The 21,089-nt window shown below is 35.6% G+C and overlaps 1 protein-coding gene across 1 annotated transcript in view; it reads right to left on the bottom strand.

Moving 5' to 3' along the window:
• GALNTL6 (polypeptide N-acetylgalactosaminyltransferase like 6) overlaps window positions 1-21,089 on the bottom strand; it is a 442,063-nt gene that overhangs the window by 231,337 nt on the left and 189,637 nt on the right. Inside the window, exon 4 of the mRNA XM_048303651.1 lies at window positions 9,713-9,879. Within this exon, the coding sequence (XP_048159608.1) occupies window positions 9,713-9,879 (167 nt within the window). The remainder of the gene's footprint in view (window positions 1-9,712; window positions 9,880-21,089) is intronic.

A 21,089-nucleotide genomic window follows, 5' to 3' on the forward strand; every position in this document is an offset into this window, starting at 1 on the left:
ACATTTTAAAATGTATAACATTTTTAAAAAGAAACTTTGTAAAGTTAGAATATTTAAAAACGTGAGCAGATTTCCTTGTTGACTAGAAATAGAGTACCACAAATAACAATTAAACTGTGTCTCTTCTGTGATTAAATGAGACAGGAATGGAGTAAGACAGCAAACTCATGCTTATCCTGCTAAATCTAATGGAGTAAGTTTGCTATTTTGATAGCTGTGCATAAACAGCACCTTTTACAAAGACTGTTAACTCTTTTTTCTAAATTCAGTATTATGCCCTTCAAATGAAGGGAAAAAAGAGACCTTAGGCAGACATCCTCTTCTACATTTGCTGAGATTTCTACCTACTAAAGAATTATTAGGTCCCTAGTAAAAAAAATAAAGATAGGAAATACTGTAGAAAAATATCCTGATGTAACAGTAGGAGAAGTTAGATTACATATGTTAGAAAACCAGAACAAACAAAACCAAAATCTGCCCAACTCCCACCCCCCCTCCCCCCCACCTTTCTGACAATAGCAACACTCACTCAAGATTTGAAAGCCAGAAATCAGCACAGACTGGAAAGTCTTCATGCCTGAATGCCATGCACATGTTTGCAGTACATTTTACCAGTGTGGTAAGAAGGGTTTTCTATACCACATAAAAGCAAAATCCCCAGCAATCGCCTGTTCTAAATGGTTAGAATTTTCCATATTGTGTAGTGCATTCTGCTTTCATGACACACTCTCTCATTGTTATCCTAATGCATATTTCTTGAATTTGTGGGGAGGGCAGTTATGGGGATTCCTACAGCAGGTGAACAAAGGTTGCTAGGTCACTGACCATAAATGAAATCAATGTGTTTGTTTGCCTCTCTGTGCTGTGTCTCTCAATTATGCAGCAGCCCTGCAAAGCTGCAAAAACCAAAGTGTGTACTCGCTCTCATAATGCATAAACATACAACTGGATAAAAAGGGGAAAAAGAAAACCACCACCCCAAGTAAAATGAGTTTATACCTGTAACTTGGGAAGGCAGAGGAGAATGCTAAAAGCTCTTTGCATGTACCAAATCATCTTGCTTCTGGCACTCTTCTTTATCAAAATTTTCCACTGCATATGGAACTTATTCTAATTTAGAAAACATGGTTTGACCCAGTCCTATTAAAATGAATCCTTTATAATTGCTCGATACAAGTTATTAATGCTTTGTTCACAAATCAGTAGCATTTAAAAAACAAACTGCGCATGACAGAGCCATTAAAGCTTTCAGCCATTTATAAGCTTCATAAAATTGCCCATCTGTCTGAAAGACGCATGAGCTCAATTTGGGAAATCAGCACACGCAGAAAAGCCCCCAAAGTTGACTGAACGTCTGGATAGCGATTTCTGAGAGCAACAACATTCCCTTTCAAGTTAATCGAAATTATGATTGCATTTTTGTCCAAGAAGATTTGTAACTAGACAATTCCATATGTCACAAATTCTTCCTGTGAGACACTGAAGAGCAACGAACAAACATGCATAAGTACACTTTTGATTTTCAACTGCACAAAACAAAAATCTGCATAAACATATACAACACTAAACAAAGAGATGCTTTTGGAAACAAGGCCTTCATTTATTCAGAATGAATAAATAAAATAAATAAAAATGATGGTGGAACTGCTTGCCATTATCCAGGAAAGAAGCATCAGAAACAAATGCTGTCAAATTATTACTGGGTTATCTCAAAAGAAAAGCATCAAGATTAAATTAATATAGATTAATTTCAACTCTCAATAGTCTAAGAAAATATTCTGTAGGCTTTTATTCACTTACTTTCACAGAAATAGAATATACCAGAACTTTAATGGAAATTATTAACTGTTTTACTACATCAGTGAAACAAGGTCAGAACACCTATTAGAACTCTTTAAACATGTCTGATTTTGTCAGGGTTACCAAAAATAAAAGGGCAGGACAAACCTTTGTTCTTCATGTATAAAGCTTTGAAGGCACTCATTTGCTAACCTCATTACAGGATTTTTCTTCTTTCTTTAGGATGTGTTAAGATTTAAAAACTAAACACTCACTAGCAATCCTACATATAAGAATCAGTCTAGAAAAGACAAAGGCATGTAGTTTGGGGGGAAAAAAAAAGGCCTTAGGTTAGCAACCAAATCAATGTTCTCCCACTCATCTCCCAGGGAAACTATTAGATAGTATTGATACCCCGTATCTGACTGTAAGGACTTTTACAGACCTTTTAGTAAAACACAGTGTTTTACTACCAGAATTCTGGGTTTAAAATTCTCTTATGAGTGACAATCATAATTTCCTGCTTTGATAATTTCACAGCTTTCCTTATACCACCCACATTTTTTTCCCCCCTCTTGCTTTATGTGAAGTATCAGAGAAGGAACAGGAAAATAAGGTTCACCCATGATTTGCAAACAGGAAAAAAGGACAAAACAAAACACATTTATAATACAGTAAAATGCGGTAAAAGATTTTCTAAAATTATTTTCTCTAAGATGCATAAAATGTAACTATGGACAATACTATTCCTTGGTGATTACAAGCTTACTTGAAAGTCTACATTCAAGAAAGGTGAAGTATATTTTTAAAGTCTACGTAGGTGAACTCAAATATTGCAATTAAGGCAACCTTGACTGTAACAAAGCACCATTTTTGGAAAGATTACTAGGATGTTAATTCGAAAGCTTTATTACACTTTATTACACTTTATTAAACTGCAATGAACTTTGAAACCTGAAAGTTGCTATCTCTTTTTGTGTACAATGAGAAGATAATGAGTTATTTAAAGATAACATTGAAACAATACCCATGCATGAAAAGGATCATGAATAAATTTCAATTTTAAATTAAAGGAAATTTTCTAAATAACAGGCAACTAATATTTGGCAAGAATCCTTTCTGTTGATACTATGGCAAAACCTAGTTGACAAGCTTATGAAAAACAATACTTTAGAAGATCTCAGGCCTGTTCTCCTCATTCCTAATAACAAAGAACCACCCAGAACAGAACATTTGATCAGTTTGGATCTGACCAGATGGAATGTCTGCAAAAAGTCCAAAGCAACAGACTTCAGCTTCCATCCTAGATCACCGGTCTGCAGGTTTTAATCCTGAATATTCAGGAGACATATCATTCGAAGACGTAAAAATTAGTTACCATCTCCATTACACTACTCAGTGAAGTTGTGGAAGTAATACATTTAGAATCCTAGCTAAGAATTGCATAATGCAAATAAGACAAAAAAAATTCTCAAAGCTTATAAAAGAAAATAAAAAGTTTAAAAGAAACTTATAAAAGAAAAAAGAAATGTAGGGAAATGAGGTATAAAAACAACATCTTTTCAAATTTTTCAGAAACTAATGTGCATCTTTTCCATAGTTCATTAACTGAAGCTGAAAAAGATAATTGTGAGATAATTGTTCAAGTCTCTTGTCAAGTTGTTTAGTCTATTACTGCAATGTATTAATGCTTTTTCAAGGGGAAAGTAAACAGCTGATGTTTCAGAGAAGAGCCGATGTAGAAACCAATGTTTATGCAGATTTAAAAATTTTCCTTTCTGTTTGTAAGATCAAACTTGAGTATTCCACATGAGGAATTTAAATTGAATTATGGCTGAAATTACATTATTTTAAACCCTAAGGAAATGTAAATCAAAGCTGAGATGCACAGTAGAAAATTTGCCACATGAATAAATGTGCTTCCAGTATTTCAAGATTACTCAGAGTGACTACACTGTTTTAAACTAAGACTTACTTCAGGTATCTCACGAACCATACTCAATACAAGCATGGCATAACAGTTTCAGAAGCTGACACCCAGAGAACACAATCTTGCTAAGTACAGGCTGCTCACTGGTTCCCATCTCAAAAATTCCTCGCATGTTCACAGACCAAAGGGATGCAGTGTGTAGGCACAATGCACACCCATCAAGCAGTCCATAGGGTGGGCAGCTAAAGATAGACTGAGCAATATAGAGCTTGTGGAAACAAAAACTCTGTATTCTGACTCCACAAGTACTCAAAAGTGAAATTACTTATCTATTATAATCAATTTGATCAACTATGTGAAAAATAAAAATTTGTTTGTATACTAATGTTTTGTCACTGGAGTTTTCATTTTTACAGCCAAGTTGTATTTGAATTCCCTGTATACATTAGGATGTGGGTATAATCCTAAATTTATCCCACAACAGACACATTCTCAATTAATTCTGTCTAGGTAAAGTGTAAAACTTCAATTGTTTGAAGTTCTTCCCACCTCTCGCCTCTCTCACAACATGACAATACTTTTACTCGAGCAAATAAAATGCATTTTGAGATGAGGTACAGTTGCCTTCAAAATGACCATTATTCTTCTGAGCTGAACTCTCACCAGCCTCAGGACAACCCTTTCTTTTCCCACTGGTAAAGCCGTTCTGTCAAATCAAAATGCCTTCAGTAATGAAACTGCTATTGTGAGGTACATCAAGAAGCTGAATGTAAAATCTTGTACTCCATAATTTCAGAAGAAAAACTCCACAACAGAATTTATAATGTTAAACAATCAAAATTGGGAATGTACAGTGAAGAACAGAAAACTTGGTATTACAGATTCAAATCAGTTTATTCCAACCTAAGCACAGATCTTTTAAGTTGTACTTGTTACAGTGATAGTATTTTTTTTTTTGACCAGAAGCAAGTCCCAAGTTTCATGAAATTCAAATCACTGAGTGCACTGTAGAGGAAATGAATGAGGCATTTTATAGCTCAATATCACAAGTATAAAAATGTAAATACTGCATTTAGTTAGATCTCTAGTCAATATAGACATCTTGAAACTGAATTTGTTTCATTTTCTATTTGACCTTTTCCTTTTTTTCTTTTAAATCTCTTTAAAAATCAGACTGACCTTCATATAGGGTTAAAAGTTAAGATTTTTTTTTTCCTGAGTATTACACATGATGTAGTAATATGTCAATATTAAGGTCAACATTACTTGAAAACTTTGCTGTATTTAACTCTGCTCCTATAAAGTTTTGCTTATGCTACCAGTGATACGTACAGTGCAATTCAAGTTGCTGGGGTCACTCTGGGTTCCAGGATTCTGCATTAAGCAAGTGTGAAGCCACTGCAAATTCTTTAGTAAGCAGAAAACATCTCTTTACCTTCGTATAATTACTTGTCTGCAGCAACAGGCTTCCCAGCTGGTAAGGCTGTGGGTTTCAGGTATAGCTATTCATCTACAAACCTAATAGATTTATATGTGGATTCATCCTTACTTTCTTGCCAATAAGGCCTTACATGAGCTATGCCTAACAGCAATTTTTGGAGATGTGAGCTTTCATCATACTGAGAGTTTCTGTCTATAGCAGAGGTTTCCTACGACAAGACATTTATACAATACAATTCCACATTCATTTAATCAGAAAGTTGTATCTAGCCATGATCTGAAGCCAAGCATCGATACACTTGAATCTCAATTATGTTACATAAACTGTCTAGAAACAAAATACAGGTAAGTTCAGCTTCATGCAACAGCATGTATTCCTTCAGTGGAAAGTGGTGCAATCTGATAGTGTGATAGAGTTGCTCTGCTTTTAGCACAAACTCTCTTCCCTTATTCTTCCATTACTGTATAATATGACCAGTGTAGTTTACAGAACTACAGTTTAAAAAGCACCCCAGTCATACATCAGGTCTTCTTCCATGTTCACAGGAAAAAAACACATTACTGGCACTGAAGTTCACCAACCAACTAAAGCTCTGATGAAGTAGTTACAGGTTGCTTTTGCACTTTGACCTCCATGTTATTAATCTGGGCTATTCAGAGGTCTGACACAAACCATATGGTACCTGATAGGGGACACTATGATACTCTCAAATGACTAGTGGACCAGAAAACAGACCTAAGCAAGGGGACAGATACCAGAGAACATAATAGACAGAAAAATGAGAAGGGACTGGCTCATCAACATGAAGGAAAATTTCCTAGTTTGTCATTTTCTACCAAAAAAACCCCCAGTTCATTGCCAGTGACAGGAACTACTTGAAGAAGAAGCTGCTGGCTACTAAGTTTTCATTTTTTTTTTCCCTTGGCAAATCTGAGGGGTTTTTTCAAACTAAAATACTGCCAAATAATTGTTACTGCTAATAAATTTGTTGGCTGTGGCACTGTTTATTTTTTCTTCTAATAGTGCTGTACCGGTTCAAGAACTACGGGGTAATGTCAGAATGCTTGGTAAGTCAGCTTTACATTCATGGGCATATACTGTGTTAGTAACAGTTTAGAGGTCTGATTATACTAATAAAGTAATTAAAACACCAAAAGAAATAAAGGTTGATGTACAAATATATCAAATGCTGGCAACCTACATGAACTGTTTAACTAATGAATTATGCAAATCTATGTTTCCCCAAAGTTTTAAAACATTAATTATAGTTATTATTCTTCTGTAAATGCAAGCTGTTCCATAACTGAACCAATGAAAATTTGCTGTCTTTTTCAATTTCCCCTTTCCTTTAGAACCGTTGCCCACATTCTGCTTCTTGCCCCTTTTCAGGGATCTGCTGACTTCAGAGCAAGCTAGGTCAAGAAGAAACACCCTATCTCTAAAGTAAAACCTTATTCCCAATCCTCCCCACCTTCCATTTCAAACAACCCTCACACAAACACCAAAACTCTCCCAGAAAAAAAAGTCACTTTCCACAAGGCTCATTTTCCCAGAAATCAGGGTCACAAAACCAGAGCTGCACACAAAGCCACTGCAGATACCTGACACAGATGTGTTGGTATCTCCAATATAAAGGTTCATTTTCCATGACACTGAAGCTGACGGGTCTTTGAGTTTGAAATACAGGGCTTACATGAATCAGGTTCTGGATTTGCAATCCCAAATCCATCACAAATCAGAAATACTTTGCATGCTTTAGTATGCAAAAATATGTACATCATTAAATTGCACCCTTATTGTATCTGCAGCTTTCTAAGGCAAGCTAAATGGAAGTCTATTATTTGCCTCTCCTTTACAGAGCTTGTTAAATGACAATGTATTTATTCTACATGTATTAGAGCACCTATGAACTCTAGATTCAGTCCCCTTTCATCTCACCAGTACACCAACATTCGTCCATTTGTGTTTACAATATAAATCAAAGCTGTTATTTTTGTTGAAATGGAGTTCCACTAAATCAGACATTTTTCTCCAACCCATTGCTTCACCATTTTTAAATATAAGCACTCTCTATACGTTATATGAATAAAGAAATCTTGCAACTCTGTGTACCTATTCCTAAATCGACATTTCTTTCTGTCACAGATGACTTCTAATATTCACGTAGTCTTTTATACTAAATCTGTCCATAACCAAATATTTCATTTCCAAGTTTCATAACATTTGCTTACCTCCCTCTTAATACCAAGCCTTTAGTCTGCATTATATTGCTATTTAAAGATGTGAAGCTGTCCTTTTACTTTTATAACATCTAAATGTCGTAATTTATTCTGAATATTATGCATGAACTATCTAAAGGTTTTGATCATAAAAGCCAAAGGAGTGAATATGAATAAAATGAAGGCATACAAGTAATTCTGCAGGCAAACCAGAAAACTCTTGGTATCTAGCTGTTCACTAAAACATTTTCATCATTTGTTATCAAAAGTTTTTTCAGTGTATTTCAGTATTTATGTTTGCATTAGTTAAAAACACAATATAGTCGCAGTTAAGTAAAGTTTAGAGGATCACAAATACATGAATTAAACCAACTTCAAGTGTACCAAAATGATTCAACTAACTTATAAGTCAGTGTTACTGAATTCAGAGTAGAGACTGCAGCAGATTTTTCTTGTGTGTTCTCTCTTCTTAGAACATACAGTGACAAATATGCTCAAGTTCAAAACCGGCAACCATTCACAAGCCCATTTCTGATCTTTATTTTAATAACATTGATAAACAGAAGCGAATCATTCTACTGGCACTGCACTTCCAGGCCCAGCTTAATCATACAAGTTTGCTTTGTAAATTTCTTCCAGTTTTTCAAACATACATTAAACACTTTTGTAAAACATTTCTATGCTATATGAACCACTTCCAGCTGAAAACTGTTTCACTGAAAAGTCAGATAGCATTATATAACTGGAAATGAAGAAGACTCTGGAGATTTGTATAGTGTGATAGCAATTAATATTACTTCCAGCAACCAGCAGAAACTAAGAGCATGCAAGAAAGAGCAACAGCCTGTTTACTGGCATCAACTCTTTTTCTAATTACCTGGAAGTAGGTAAGCTTTACAAAACACTAACATATTTAAAAATGTATCAACAACAGCAACTATGATCTTAATTTAAAAAATGCTACAGTATTACCATATTGAGCAAGCATAGCCACAATAGCTGCTATTTCAGAAAAAAGCCCAAAACCAACCAACCAAACAAAAAAAAAACCCCAACAGAAAAAGAAAGAAAAAAGCTTCTTTACTTGTCAGATATCTCATAAAACCAACTTACAGACTTCCCCATGAGTTGTTTACTGCTAGGAAATTGTTAGCCTGCAGAAACAGCCTGGTTGTGCTGTTTTACAGGTCTGGTTTCAAAAACTCTCATCTGTGGTCTAGATTTCATAAACATAGAATAGTCAGAACTGTATTCACTTTACAATTCCACTTAAATTGCATTACAGATCGAGAGGCAGTTCATCAAAGGACATATTGCAAGTAAACCAGCAGATATGAGAGGGCAAGATAGATGCGTGCAGCATTTATCTTTCTAAACCCTGAGATATCAAGCTCAAAAAAGATCTTACAAAAATGATTCTGCTACTGCAGCGCTCCACTAATATTTCTCTCACTCACCCAGGGGCTTCTTAAAACAGCAGGTCAGAAATCTATTCCTCTAAGTTGCTGAGATAAAGGTTTTAAGCAAAACATTAGCAAAGGGTACAATTCTCTCTTTTACTGTCTATTAATCTACTGAGAACAAAGCTCACATACACACCAGAAACTGATGTTTCAACAGAAACAGAAAATCCATCCCCCAAAACACCAAAGTCAAAGGTTTTCATGCTTAAACTTCTAAGACATACACTGAAATTTTAAAAAAACCCCTCTTTCCCAGTTCCATATCCTTATCATGGAGGAATTTTACCTAAAGAACTGTTAAAATTCATTTAGGGAACTTGAGGCATTCATTTTTTGTGCTGCATTCAAGAAGTAATGGTAGCATATGACATTAAGTGAATAAGGTTTTCTTAATTTTACTATATAAATTATGTAAACTTTGATCAACTATTCTAAAGCATTTTTTTCACATTCTATTCAAAAGAGCCTCATTTCTCTGTATGGTTATTTTATACTAGTATGTGAATCTGCCTAGATCAGTAAAATTCCAAGATCAAAAGCTAATTCGCTGGATCCAACATGGTCAAAGTTGATACATTTTTCAGAGCAAAAGAGAAACGTAGGGAAAAGATGAGGAAATATTAAAATTTGCAGTATTTCAGTAACAACCTTCAAAATACAACATTAAGAAGGGTTAATGAACAGTTCACAGTCTCTCTTCCCTTTGATACGAATTTCAGTATTCATGCCAAGCAAAACAAAAGCCTCTTATAAATGTTTATTCCTGCTAACAATCAAACAGTACATCAAGGCAAGCAGTCCAGGTCTCCTGCTTTTGCTTCCTGTATGGACCACACTGCATTATAAGTTTCAAGTTAAAACAAAACCAGCTGGGCCTTACCTCTGTCACTGAAGTCATCCACCAGAATTATCTCTGCGATGAGGCTGTCTGGAGTGCGGTTGATGATGCTGTGGATGGTGCGCAAGAGCGAAGTCCAGCCTTCATTATGAAACGGGATAATGATGCTGGTGTTTGGTAGTGTTTCCAAGTACACCTTGTGCTTACAGCTGGAGAGGCAAGAAAGTAATTGTATAAGCCTACTGAAAATCTCAGTTGGCATATGCTGTCATCCATTTGGGCAATTCAACCAACATGGTTTCTGGCATAAAATTGAACAGTGCAACAAGCAGTATCTTCATGTGAAAATAACTGGATTGTTTAAAACACACTGCTTACAATACTGAGTAAACTGGAACAATAACAAAATTTAAGCGGAATGAGTGAAAAAAATCTAACTGGCTGGAATTCTTTTCCTTCACTGAAAACTTTTTCCTGCAGTATGACAGATGACATATCTTCTACGACATCATTTCCAAAAACCAAATCCTCTTATCAAAAAGAACTCTGAAGCATAATATGAAGCTAATCTGAAATGATCGTTTGGTCTACAAGGAAAAACTCTAGAAAACAACTCAGTATTATCCTGGGTGATATGAGCTTACAATATGAAAAACAACAACAACCCCAAATACAACTCCACATCTACAGATCCAAAATGACTGCTCCTATTAAATATAGAGATAAAACAACGCACAATCCTGGAAATGCAGACTCATAAACAAGGAAATGTAAACAACCTTTCATCTTTGAAAGGGAAGCGCTGTATTTTCAACATCTTAATTACACAGCAGCTATGGAATATCAGTGCTTAACCCGGCTGTTTTCAATATTGAGTTATTTACACATTTCAGAACGAAAAAAACAAAACGTTCAAATAATGGTCATGCAAATCAGTGTCTCCTAATATCCAAAAATATTTTAAGACAAATGTTTAGATTACTGTAACTGATAGGACCTCATCTTTCATGTTTTGTTGAAAAAGAGAAAAAAGGGACACATTCCTCTGTTATTAACAAAGCCTGGCATTTTCACCTCTGGGGACACAGTAACTGAATGATTTCTCATTCCTCAAAAGAAAGTCACATCATGATAAAGGTATCCCTAGAGCAGAAACCTGTCATCTTTGCAATAAACAAACAAAATTAAAAGTTTAGACCTGCAAATTCTAGGTTAAAAAAAAAAGTATAGATATCTTTGCTCCTTGTCAGAAAGTATAACTACACATATCAAACACTGCTAGAGGATATAATTTTAATTTACATATATTTGCAGCTTAGTTTGGATTTTCTCTTTATAAATGTCACTTAGAAATCAATATTTACCAATACACTGTACGGCTACCACACTGATGAAATGTTCTAAAGAAATAAAAACTCTTAGGTACTACAGCTGTATTTGCAAAATATTAACTGTTACGTACCTGCAAATAAACTAACTAGCTTTTAGATGCTCTCTTAAAAAATTAAGATTTAAATTTGTAGTTCAGACTTTTCTTCCTAAAACATAGTGAGAATTAATTTAGTGACAAGCCATTTTCAGAAATAATAACTGTGGAAACTTTTTAATAAGCAGCTTGCTGGTAAAACATACATGCACACTGGAAAAAGGAGAGCTGCTTTGCAAGAATGTGAAGTTCTGGAAAAACAAGTGCTCATTATCTAGGGGCAGAAAAGTCTAAGTATGTATATTCAAATGTTTTGTGAGAAAAAGAAAATCTGCTGCAGAAAGAGAATTTAGTAGAAATTCTTTTTCTTATCTGTTGGAAGAAGTACAACAAATGAAGCCTATTAACACATAGCTGTTTCAGTTGACCAATTAAGAATAACGCCTACCAAACCAACACCTACTGTTGCCAGCCATTTGCCAACAGGGATGCTTCTTGGACTAGAACAACTGTAACTACCAGACATACATGTAATTCTCACATGATTTTTGAAAGCAAAAGTTGTTCCCTTTAGCATTTTCAACTCCCAGTAATTATGATTTTACAACTAGTAAGTTTCTACCTCCATAAAATCCCAAGCCAAAAAAACCAAAAGAACCAAAAAACACCGCACAATACCAAGCAAGAGAACCTCACATATGTCAGACTAACAACTTCTAAAGGGCAAGAGGAAAAAAAATACTCGAAACACCCAAACACATCAGAATGACATTTTTTAAAAAGTCACCTTTCCAGTATGACAATATACCTTTTGAAAGCAGCTGTACTGAAATGTGTGTATTTGCATGGTTAATATTGTAACCTTACGTGCGTAAGGATGAGGAAGGTCGTTGGATTTGGATAGTCTCATTGACAGTTTCAGAGTAATTACATATTCTTAAGTGATGAGAAAGAGAAGCAACATTGATGGATTTAGTTTAAAACTATTCAATTCTTCCTGCCGAACAGATTGCTCCAAAACAGAGCCACACTTAGAAGAGGAAAGCATCTTACACCATCTTAACATTCCTCCATCATTCAACTTTGACCTTTCATCCTCATTTACATTTACTCTTGATTGCCATTGCAAAGGTATCTGGCTATATGTGAATTGATTTCTAGTAAGAACCACAAAGCACCAAAATGTCCTTTTCTGCTTTTATAAAAAAAACCTGGTCAGATTTCAAATTTATAGAAATAAAACCTTAAATTGCATCATTTCTACTGTTAAAGACAGTCTGCTAGGTTTTATAGTAGTGCTTACTTGCCTTTCTTCAGCAAGTGGAATTCTGCTCATTTTTAGCCCCTTGTTCTCTGACATGAGACTCTAACTATAACAGAAGGTCACTATTTTAAAAAGCGTAACATGAAGTACGTTCTATATGAAGTTCTATTCAACAATGTCCACAGCAGAGTGCAGCTAGCCCTGTGCTGTGATGGGCTGCAGGGCAGACCTGATGAATAGCTGGAATGCTCGGGAAACGCCCATGAATTGCAACAAAGATGCAGTCAGACCTCTGCAGCTGAGACACTGGATGTACCGTGAGAATAAACCTATATATGTTTATGAGAATAAACATATATAATGCATGCAGCATTTGTTCAAAGCCCTTGAGTGTGCTTCTTTATATCCTGAGTTTTAGAAGTGATGCCAAATACCCTGACTGCAAAAAGACTACTTAGAAGCTAAAGACATTGCTTCTTGTTTTAAAAGGGAAATTCTTGAGTCTCCAACGTAATGAAAAATTGCAATTCAAGATTCTTTCATGCTTCCTGAAGAATGCAATCTTACCAGAATTTATTAAAATAAAATATAAAGCAAGGTTTGCTGTAAAAAGGAAAAATGCTATGTATAAGAGATTACCATAATCTCATATACATTAGGTAAAACCTTCTGAATTATGATATACATGTTAAATGAAACTGAACTGACTACCTATAGGAATATTTAAAAGGCTATTGAGCAAAATTGTACCTTTTCCCAGAGCCTCAAAATTTTAGTGGAAAATTCTGTCAAACTTGTATCAATTTAGCAAATTTTAGTACTTGCACACATGACCTCCAATTGTCATCCTCCACATAAAGACACTGCAAATTACTTGCACACTTTAGATGAATGTAGGCTCTATGTGGACAGTAAGTATCATTCAAGTAGTTTGAATGGCAGAAAAATGTGTCCAAGCCATTCAAGTGTCCACTGATATTCACTGAGGCTTGAAATACTAGGAAATCCATAGAGGCCCGGAAATAAATCCTAAAATCAATACTCAAAAAAGGTTAGTAGATTTAAGATGGACGGATAGGCAGTTCAGCCAGTTTCAGTGAAGTAATTAAGGGTTTGCTCCAAGACATAACTCAGCACAGAAAAGATTGATACATAGTTGATGTCAATCAAATTTACTTTAAGCTCTCCTTTTGATTATGAAATCACAGCTCGATTGATAAAGGCAAATGTATTACTGAAGAGCTTTAGTGTCACATTCTATTTTGACTGAGGAATTAAAAAAGAAAAAAAATCAGTGGTGAATTGAAAAATGGGTACACATACTAAGTCTTTCAAAATAATTTTAATGGTAATGTATTATTTGCTACTTTTAGCTTGTTTCCATCAGGACTAGTTTTTGCCCTAGTGGCACTTTAAACTGGATTAACTTTTAAAGTAACATATGAGAACCCTGCACTAACAAGACTGAATTAAATAGCAAATGAAGATGAAGACAGGTCATTTGACTCTGTTAACTCATTCTGGATATATTGTAAAATGGCTTGTATGAATGAAATATATATTAGTATAAACACAGTATAAAAACACACAAAGTTTCAGAAGAGAAACTTGCCATGATATTTTATAATTTTGGGATTGAGGGCAGAAAACCGAATCAGCCTACCTGAAATTAGTATACCAAACTGATTTTTCACTTTGGCTTTGATCATAATAATTTCCATGAAAGTGTTTTCTGTAATCAGCTCTGGCTGTGTATGTATGCTCATCATTCCCATACTGATAAGAGGATAAATACTTACGGATGCTAAGAGGACATCACATTATTTGACTAGTCTTCCACTGGTTTTGTTATATTTTTCATCACTTTTATCCTTACCTCCATACTTGTGTTTCTTTACATAACCAAGTAGCTCAGTCCAGCAGTACTTTTAATGTTTAATGTTTGAGACACCACTCATTCACTTTGCTCAGAAACCTCACACTACCTCTTCCTCAGCTTACCTTGTTCAGCTACAGGACTAATGCTGCTTCCTCTTAAGTGGTTGGTAAGTGATCACTTACAGAACTGGAAGTTTTAGTGCTCAAGGTTTGATGCCATCTTCCACAAAGTATTCCAAAACATGCTGATCAGTCAGCTTAGCTCACACCTATGTTCATAACTCTAGGTATGTGCCATGCTACACCATCAGCACCCAGTGCGGTATAACAGTAAACATCTGCACATCCTGCGGTACATCCTAACTGAATAGACCCAGACCCCCAGCCTACTCCACAGGGTGATTTTGGGATTATTCCTAGCTCTACAGGCTGCCAGACTAGGCTGGTGAGTTCAACCAGCTTGCCCATTTCACAGCCAGACTGGAATCCAGCAACATATGGGTATGTTATCTCTCTTGTTCTTTCACCACACAGTCTCATCATATGCAAGTAACATGCCAACTCTTCTCCTGACCTTTAAAAGACAGTGGCTTTCAGTGCTCAAGACTATACTGCCTATACTACTGATCATCTTCAGTTCATCTTATGGAATCCCTTACCAATACTTTCCTTATTGGAGACTGGGAATCCAGCTTATTGCAGAATTTCACAGTGACACATTTGATCACACATAACAATGGAAAAAAAATAGCTTATCATTATTCCATAGAGCAAGTTAACTATTAAACCAAAATAATTTGCTTCTATAGTATGATCCAACTGCATGCTGGTCCTGTTACAAAGGCAAACCGGGAAGAGGATGTCCATTGTGTTTGCTAGGTGAACTCTAATTTAAAGAAAGCGTATACTTGAAATTTTTGTATTTTTATACAATGCACTCATCCTAGACACTTAAAAATGCAGAACTTTTCAGAAAGAGTTCAGTCAAGTAACTACCGGTCTTTTGGTTGTACTTTTCAAAACAAATAAATGGCTGCCGCCAAAGAGATTATTTTAAGCCCTTTGGAAAGCAAGGTCATTTATATTCAGAGGGCAGTATCCAAATGCCTGAATCAACAAGTTGGGAGGGGACAAGGGGATGAAGAAGCAACAGTATATGAAGAAGCAACTAGGACTCATGGTAGGAGTATTATTCAAGGGGGTGAAGAAGCTGACAATTGAAACTAGAAAAGAGCTCCTACTCAGCAGAAACATTTTCTTTATAGCCTTAATAGAATACTACAGATTGGCCTTAGTAATGTACGTCAGAAGCTTTCCTAAAGATGCCTCTTTTATTGCATTTAAACATAACATTATTTTAGTGCAGCACACTAGCACTTATTCATGGAACAGTGCTGAATAATAGGTTCAGTAGCTAAGGTTAAAAAAATGGAAAATTTCTTGGCATAAATAATAGATTTCTTCAAGCTTATTTATTGAAGTCTTAAATGTCAGAATACATTCTGTGTTATGTCTGAAATGCCTCAGTAGACACACTCAGCAAGAAAATAACCATGATAAGCAACAGTCATCCTGCTAGTTAAGTAGCTCACACATGTATTTTCTTACTGAAGTTATTACATTACCATTCAGAACAAAGGGAGTTTAGAAGAGGGCATGCAAGCGGCATTATGCACTGCCCCTGCACAAATACTCAGAATTATTAAATAACACTAGCCATGTGGACTTTGCAAAAAAATATTTTACAAATGTTAACACTTGTGTTAAAAAAAAAACACCACAACCAAAAACTGGCATCAAATGATGAATTTGCTGATGAGTCAGATACAATGTCATTTTCAAGATTACAATGAATCAAAAGTTATGAACCTTGAATTTTGCTTTCAAATATCACTGTCCTCGACCAATTTAGTCTCTCTTTCTATGATATTTCAGAACTTAATATCTAGTATTTCCTATCAAAGATTATCACTACATCATTAAATTAGTCCCTCAGAGACTACTGGGTGAGATTTTTACAAACAGAGGCCCTATCTACCAGTCTACAAGCTGTTTCCACATTTTGAGGCTGTAACTGCTTTGAAAATCAATCTCTGTCCAAAGAATCTCCTTCCTCTCTCCCTCCTATTAGATACTAATTAAGCACTTATTAAGATACTTATTAAGCACTAATCACACTTATGATTCAATTTTGTAATTTATTACTGTTTTGAAAAACTGAATTCCGAAAGCTGCACAGTACTGTTTATTATGCACACCTGCCACAGTCACCAGAAAATGGTTACTTATGAAACCCAAGTTCTTTAAAAAAGGTAAAGTAGAAGTTATTCGTAAACAATTTCTATAGTAAAAAATTTTAAATGCACATAACTGATAAAGTGGAACTTTCTATCAGCTTGTACTTGGCATGCTGCTCCTACAGTTTATTTTTGGAGCTTGGCACTTGGTTCCAGCAGTTCAAGGCTTATTCATAAAAGTAATACACAGTCACACCCTTAGTTTAAAACACTCAATATTGACTTAATTATTCCTTTAGGATACAGAACTCTTCTGCTTGTTTGAAACAAGAATCAAAACCAAGTTTTTCAACAAAACAATTTTAAAGTTGGCTTCAAGGTTGCAGGGAGACTTTTAAAAGGTTAAGAGAATAGCAAGAGGTTCCTCTATTCCTGAAATATTAACCTGCCTGAGGAAGAAAAAGAGATGTCCCAGAAACACCATGAAGATATCTGCAGCCAGCACTTTTAAAATACAACTTGAAAAGAGGACTATTCATAGAAAGTGAAGATGTGAAAAGAAGTTATAATTACACTTCTTTCTTACTCACTATTATAAATGCTAAGACTATTATGATTTCATTTTCTAGGTTAGCTTACTCTACTGGGTACTAATAACAGCATCCTTTTACTTCAAGGAACAGGAGTAGTTCCTGTTTAATTCCCTGATAACTTTATATGTGGGGGGGAAAAGATGGCCTAAACATCATACGAGCTTAAGAAAAGATGCAGAACGTCCAAACCCTCCATCTTTACAGCTTCACAGTTAACAGAAACATGCAGAAATACACTGCCTCTGTAGAAGACAAAATGAAAGAATACAGGCTTCTAAAATGATGAGAAAGGAGAGCAGTGCTGGCAGCATTCCAGCCACTTGACAGCACAAGCTGATTCATAAAAGCAGCAATTTGATTGACCCTGTGGATATATCAACAATGTTTTATGCACACTAAGGGATACCAGTAGCAATGCTGTGGTCAGTTACCAGGCTCCGTGCCTTCCAAACACATCAACAACCTTGAAAATTGCTCTGATAGATAATAACAGAGGAGAAGTTAAGTGTCTCACAGACATCCCTTTGCTGCATTTAGGAAACAAGGTAGCAGCCAACTATGGCACTTTCTGGATCATAAAAGTAGCCCACCACTAATTTTCTCCTCTTACAGGAAGTGCCAGAGAAAGTTAAAGCAAAACAGAAAGATTTTCAACCTTTTTTTCCCTACTGGCTTCATCAGCTCTTGCTCTCTTAGCTAAGCTGCTTTTTCAGATCTGACCCTTTCCTTCCCGTTGTTAAAAGAAACTACAGCACCCAGTGGGCTCCCAGGTACTGACAAGACCTCCATAAGCTACCAGGACAAAACATTTCCCAGTGAAATTTACATAGTAATTGTCTTAGCATGTTCAAGTATTCAATTTACAGCAACAAGCTTCAGTCACACCATGTTTCTGTTCCAATCTAGTCTTGTCAACAGAGCCTGATTAAGTAGTGATAACCAGTAATTTCTCCTGCCATTTGACAAGGCTGTGAAATTAGCCTAGGTGTGAGTTGATGGCAGGGAAAGTAATCTTTATTTTCACAGTGACTCACAGCTGGGCAGAAAGCAGGCATTACTGGGTATAGGCCTCAATAAATGTCACAACACTTTACTAGAACAAGTAAACCTTCTCCAAAGCATTAATGCTATTTTCACGAAAAAGAAGAAAAAAGATTAAATTGTACAGTAGAAATTGTTTGTGAAATTGCTATTAAAGGCACTATCAGCATGTCTTGGGAACTAAGAAGGCAAAATCCTGTGCTCTATGTAGACTTCCGTCAGCATGGAATTCATCAGAACTGATGGAGCTGAATTAGGTGCTTGTTGCTTTATGTCAAATTGCCTCATTTTGGCTTGTCGTATACAGTCTCTTCAGCAGCACTGTGTGTCTCTGAAGAAATCAAAGTCTGTGAGTTTGCCTCACGTTGTCCTTCAAACCAAAAAGTTCCTCTAACCAAGGGAAGAGTCTAAGAATCAGATAAACCATATTGACACAAAGCATGTTTATGTTTGCAATGTTTTGTTTCACAATACAGTGAGTTCTAAAATCATCATCACTTATGGAAAGATGTTATAAATTTTTTAAAAAATATATTAATATGCTTTAATAAACTTATCTACTCACCTATATGTATTAAGTCTAGGAGGCTTGGGAAATAATACATGTAATCATTTTATACCATCTCAAAATTCCTCATTAGCAAGTGCACATCAGAAAGCATCCTAGTACGCTAATTATATTTTAGCTTAAACCTTGCACTTTGTTACCTATGAATTCAAAAATAATAGACAGCAGAATTTATTTAATACATACATTATTTAATACAAACACCCTCCAACCACTTTTTTTTTTTTTTTTTTTTTGCAAGAGCAGATCAGAGAAATAAAAATGTATTCAAAATTAATTCATCCAAACCTAGCATGCTTATCTGATGGTGTCTCAGAAGTAAGGCAGACCACAACATGATCAATAAAAAGCCTCTATTTTGAGTCTAAGGTCATTTTCCTGGCGGAAGAAGAAAGAGGATCAGCATTCAGGTTTTTGTCACTTCAAAGTGCATTTTAAAGCATACTTCTTCAGGAACAAACCAAACTGTGACATTCAACTACCCTTTAACTTCTATTTCAGAAATCCTAGTTATCTTTTTATCACTTGGCCTTATATTCCAAAGGTATCCCATCTATATTCCCTTTATATTCTAGGAACCCTCTAGAAGCTCAGCCAGTCCTCCCAGTTTTGAATCAGTCCTCAGGTACTTCTCTCAGTTGCTGTGATCATTCAAAGACCATTGAGAGGTGCCTCAAATAGACATCGGTTCCTTCAGCATTCATGGGTACATCCCATCAGGCCTATGGAGTTACTATGTCCAGTTTGCTTAAGCATAAAATAATTTTCAAAGATAGTCTTTCTGTGATCTACCTACATCTCTTCACCACTCCCTTTCACTGCAATACGTGGTCAGGTTTACACCTCTCTCAACACCATCAAGTGTACACAATAAAAGATATAACAGGCAATATAGGTCTGACCAGGGTCTATAATACCAAAATCACAGCTGGTAGACAAGGGAGCAAATGCTGTGAAAAAGCTGTTGGGCCTCATGAACCACATGTGCCAACAAGATCAGTAAGTTCTCTAGTACCACGTCCTGTGGCCAGCACCGCCTTCAGAAAATTGGAGCTCAAGAAGGTTACTCACAATCAAATCAGGCAAAATAGAAGTTGCTTTTCCAATCCAGCATTGCTGCACATCTGCTATCCTTATTACATGAGGTGCAACAGCTAATTGTGCTGCCACTGAGAATGTACTGCTGGCTTAGTACAGTGTACAGAGGCTCTTCATAAAATTACTATATTAACAACATATATCATCACTTTCACCTATGAACTTCAAAGATACAAAACCCCAGAACATCTCACATTTCTCACAAATCTTAGCAAAGCTGGATGTACTTTCCAATTTTGCTATTGTATTATATGACAGTTAAAAGCTTTAATCATTGCCAAATGCTAATAGACTTGGCTATCCCAGATGTACAGAACTGGCTGGAGGGTAATTATGCTTCAGAATTCCTGTTCCCATTAAGTTTAGATTTCACAGTTATGTTTACTGCAGCTTGCTATTTTCTCAGTGGCGTGGGAGGATTTACTGGATTCTAAGTAACATGCAAGGCAGCTAAATGCAGAAGAACTACTTTTCCCCATGTGTATAAACAGATTATTTCTTTTATCAAATAATTTTCAGTAGAGAGAAACAGACCCATCAGGCTTGGACTCTCCTCACTGGCCTATTTAACACTGCAGCCTATTTCTCAATAAAAGGATGGAAGAGGAATCATCAATCTTCAGCCACATTTTTGCTGTTGCTGCCCTAAAAAAAAAAAAAAAAAAAAAAAAAAAAAAGACACACAAGCACCCAGAAAGCACTTGGGAATTATTCCATGTGATTTGTTACTATCAATACACATCCTGCAGAGAAAGTGACAGCAGGCATGACAGAGACAGAAAGCTATAGGTTTTCTCGGGTATAATATATTCCTGATCCTATTTTGAGGACCTGCACTTCAAATGGGATGCTGTGAAGCAATTGCAGAGAACAATCAGGTCAGGCTTGGAAACAGGGTCATTGCCTATTGTGTTTTGGACTGCATGACTTTTCACTTTCACTATATTATTCAGTAACTACACAAAACAGTTTGAAAAGCACAGTAATTATCTCCAGCTTTTCCACTACCCACCCACTAAAAACACAACTTGAGTTTAAACAGTTGCTCTGTGTCCAGATAAAAAGTTAAGCTAATACTAGTAATCAGTAGCATGAAGCAATGCAACATGTGTGTGTCTGAAGACATTTTTGATTACCCAAAATGAATGAGAACTAGAAAAAACCTTCTACTGTCTTTGTTTCTTCCACCATATGATCAAAAATTCAACAGAAGAGCGACAGAAACAACTAATTACTTCCATAAGACTTATTAAATATTTATAAGTTCAGCATACTTAAATTATTTAGTCTAATTTTTTTTTTTTTTTTTTTTTT

The sequence above is a fragment of the Corvus hawaiiensis genome, chromosome 5 (assembly GCF_020740725.1).
Source record: "Corvus hawaiiensis isolate bCorHaw1 chromosome 5, bCorHaw1.pri.cur, whole genome shotgun sequence".
NCBI lineage: Eukaryota > Metazoa > Chordata > Aves > Passeriformes > Corvidae > Corvus > Corvus hawaiiensis.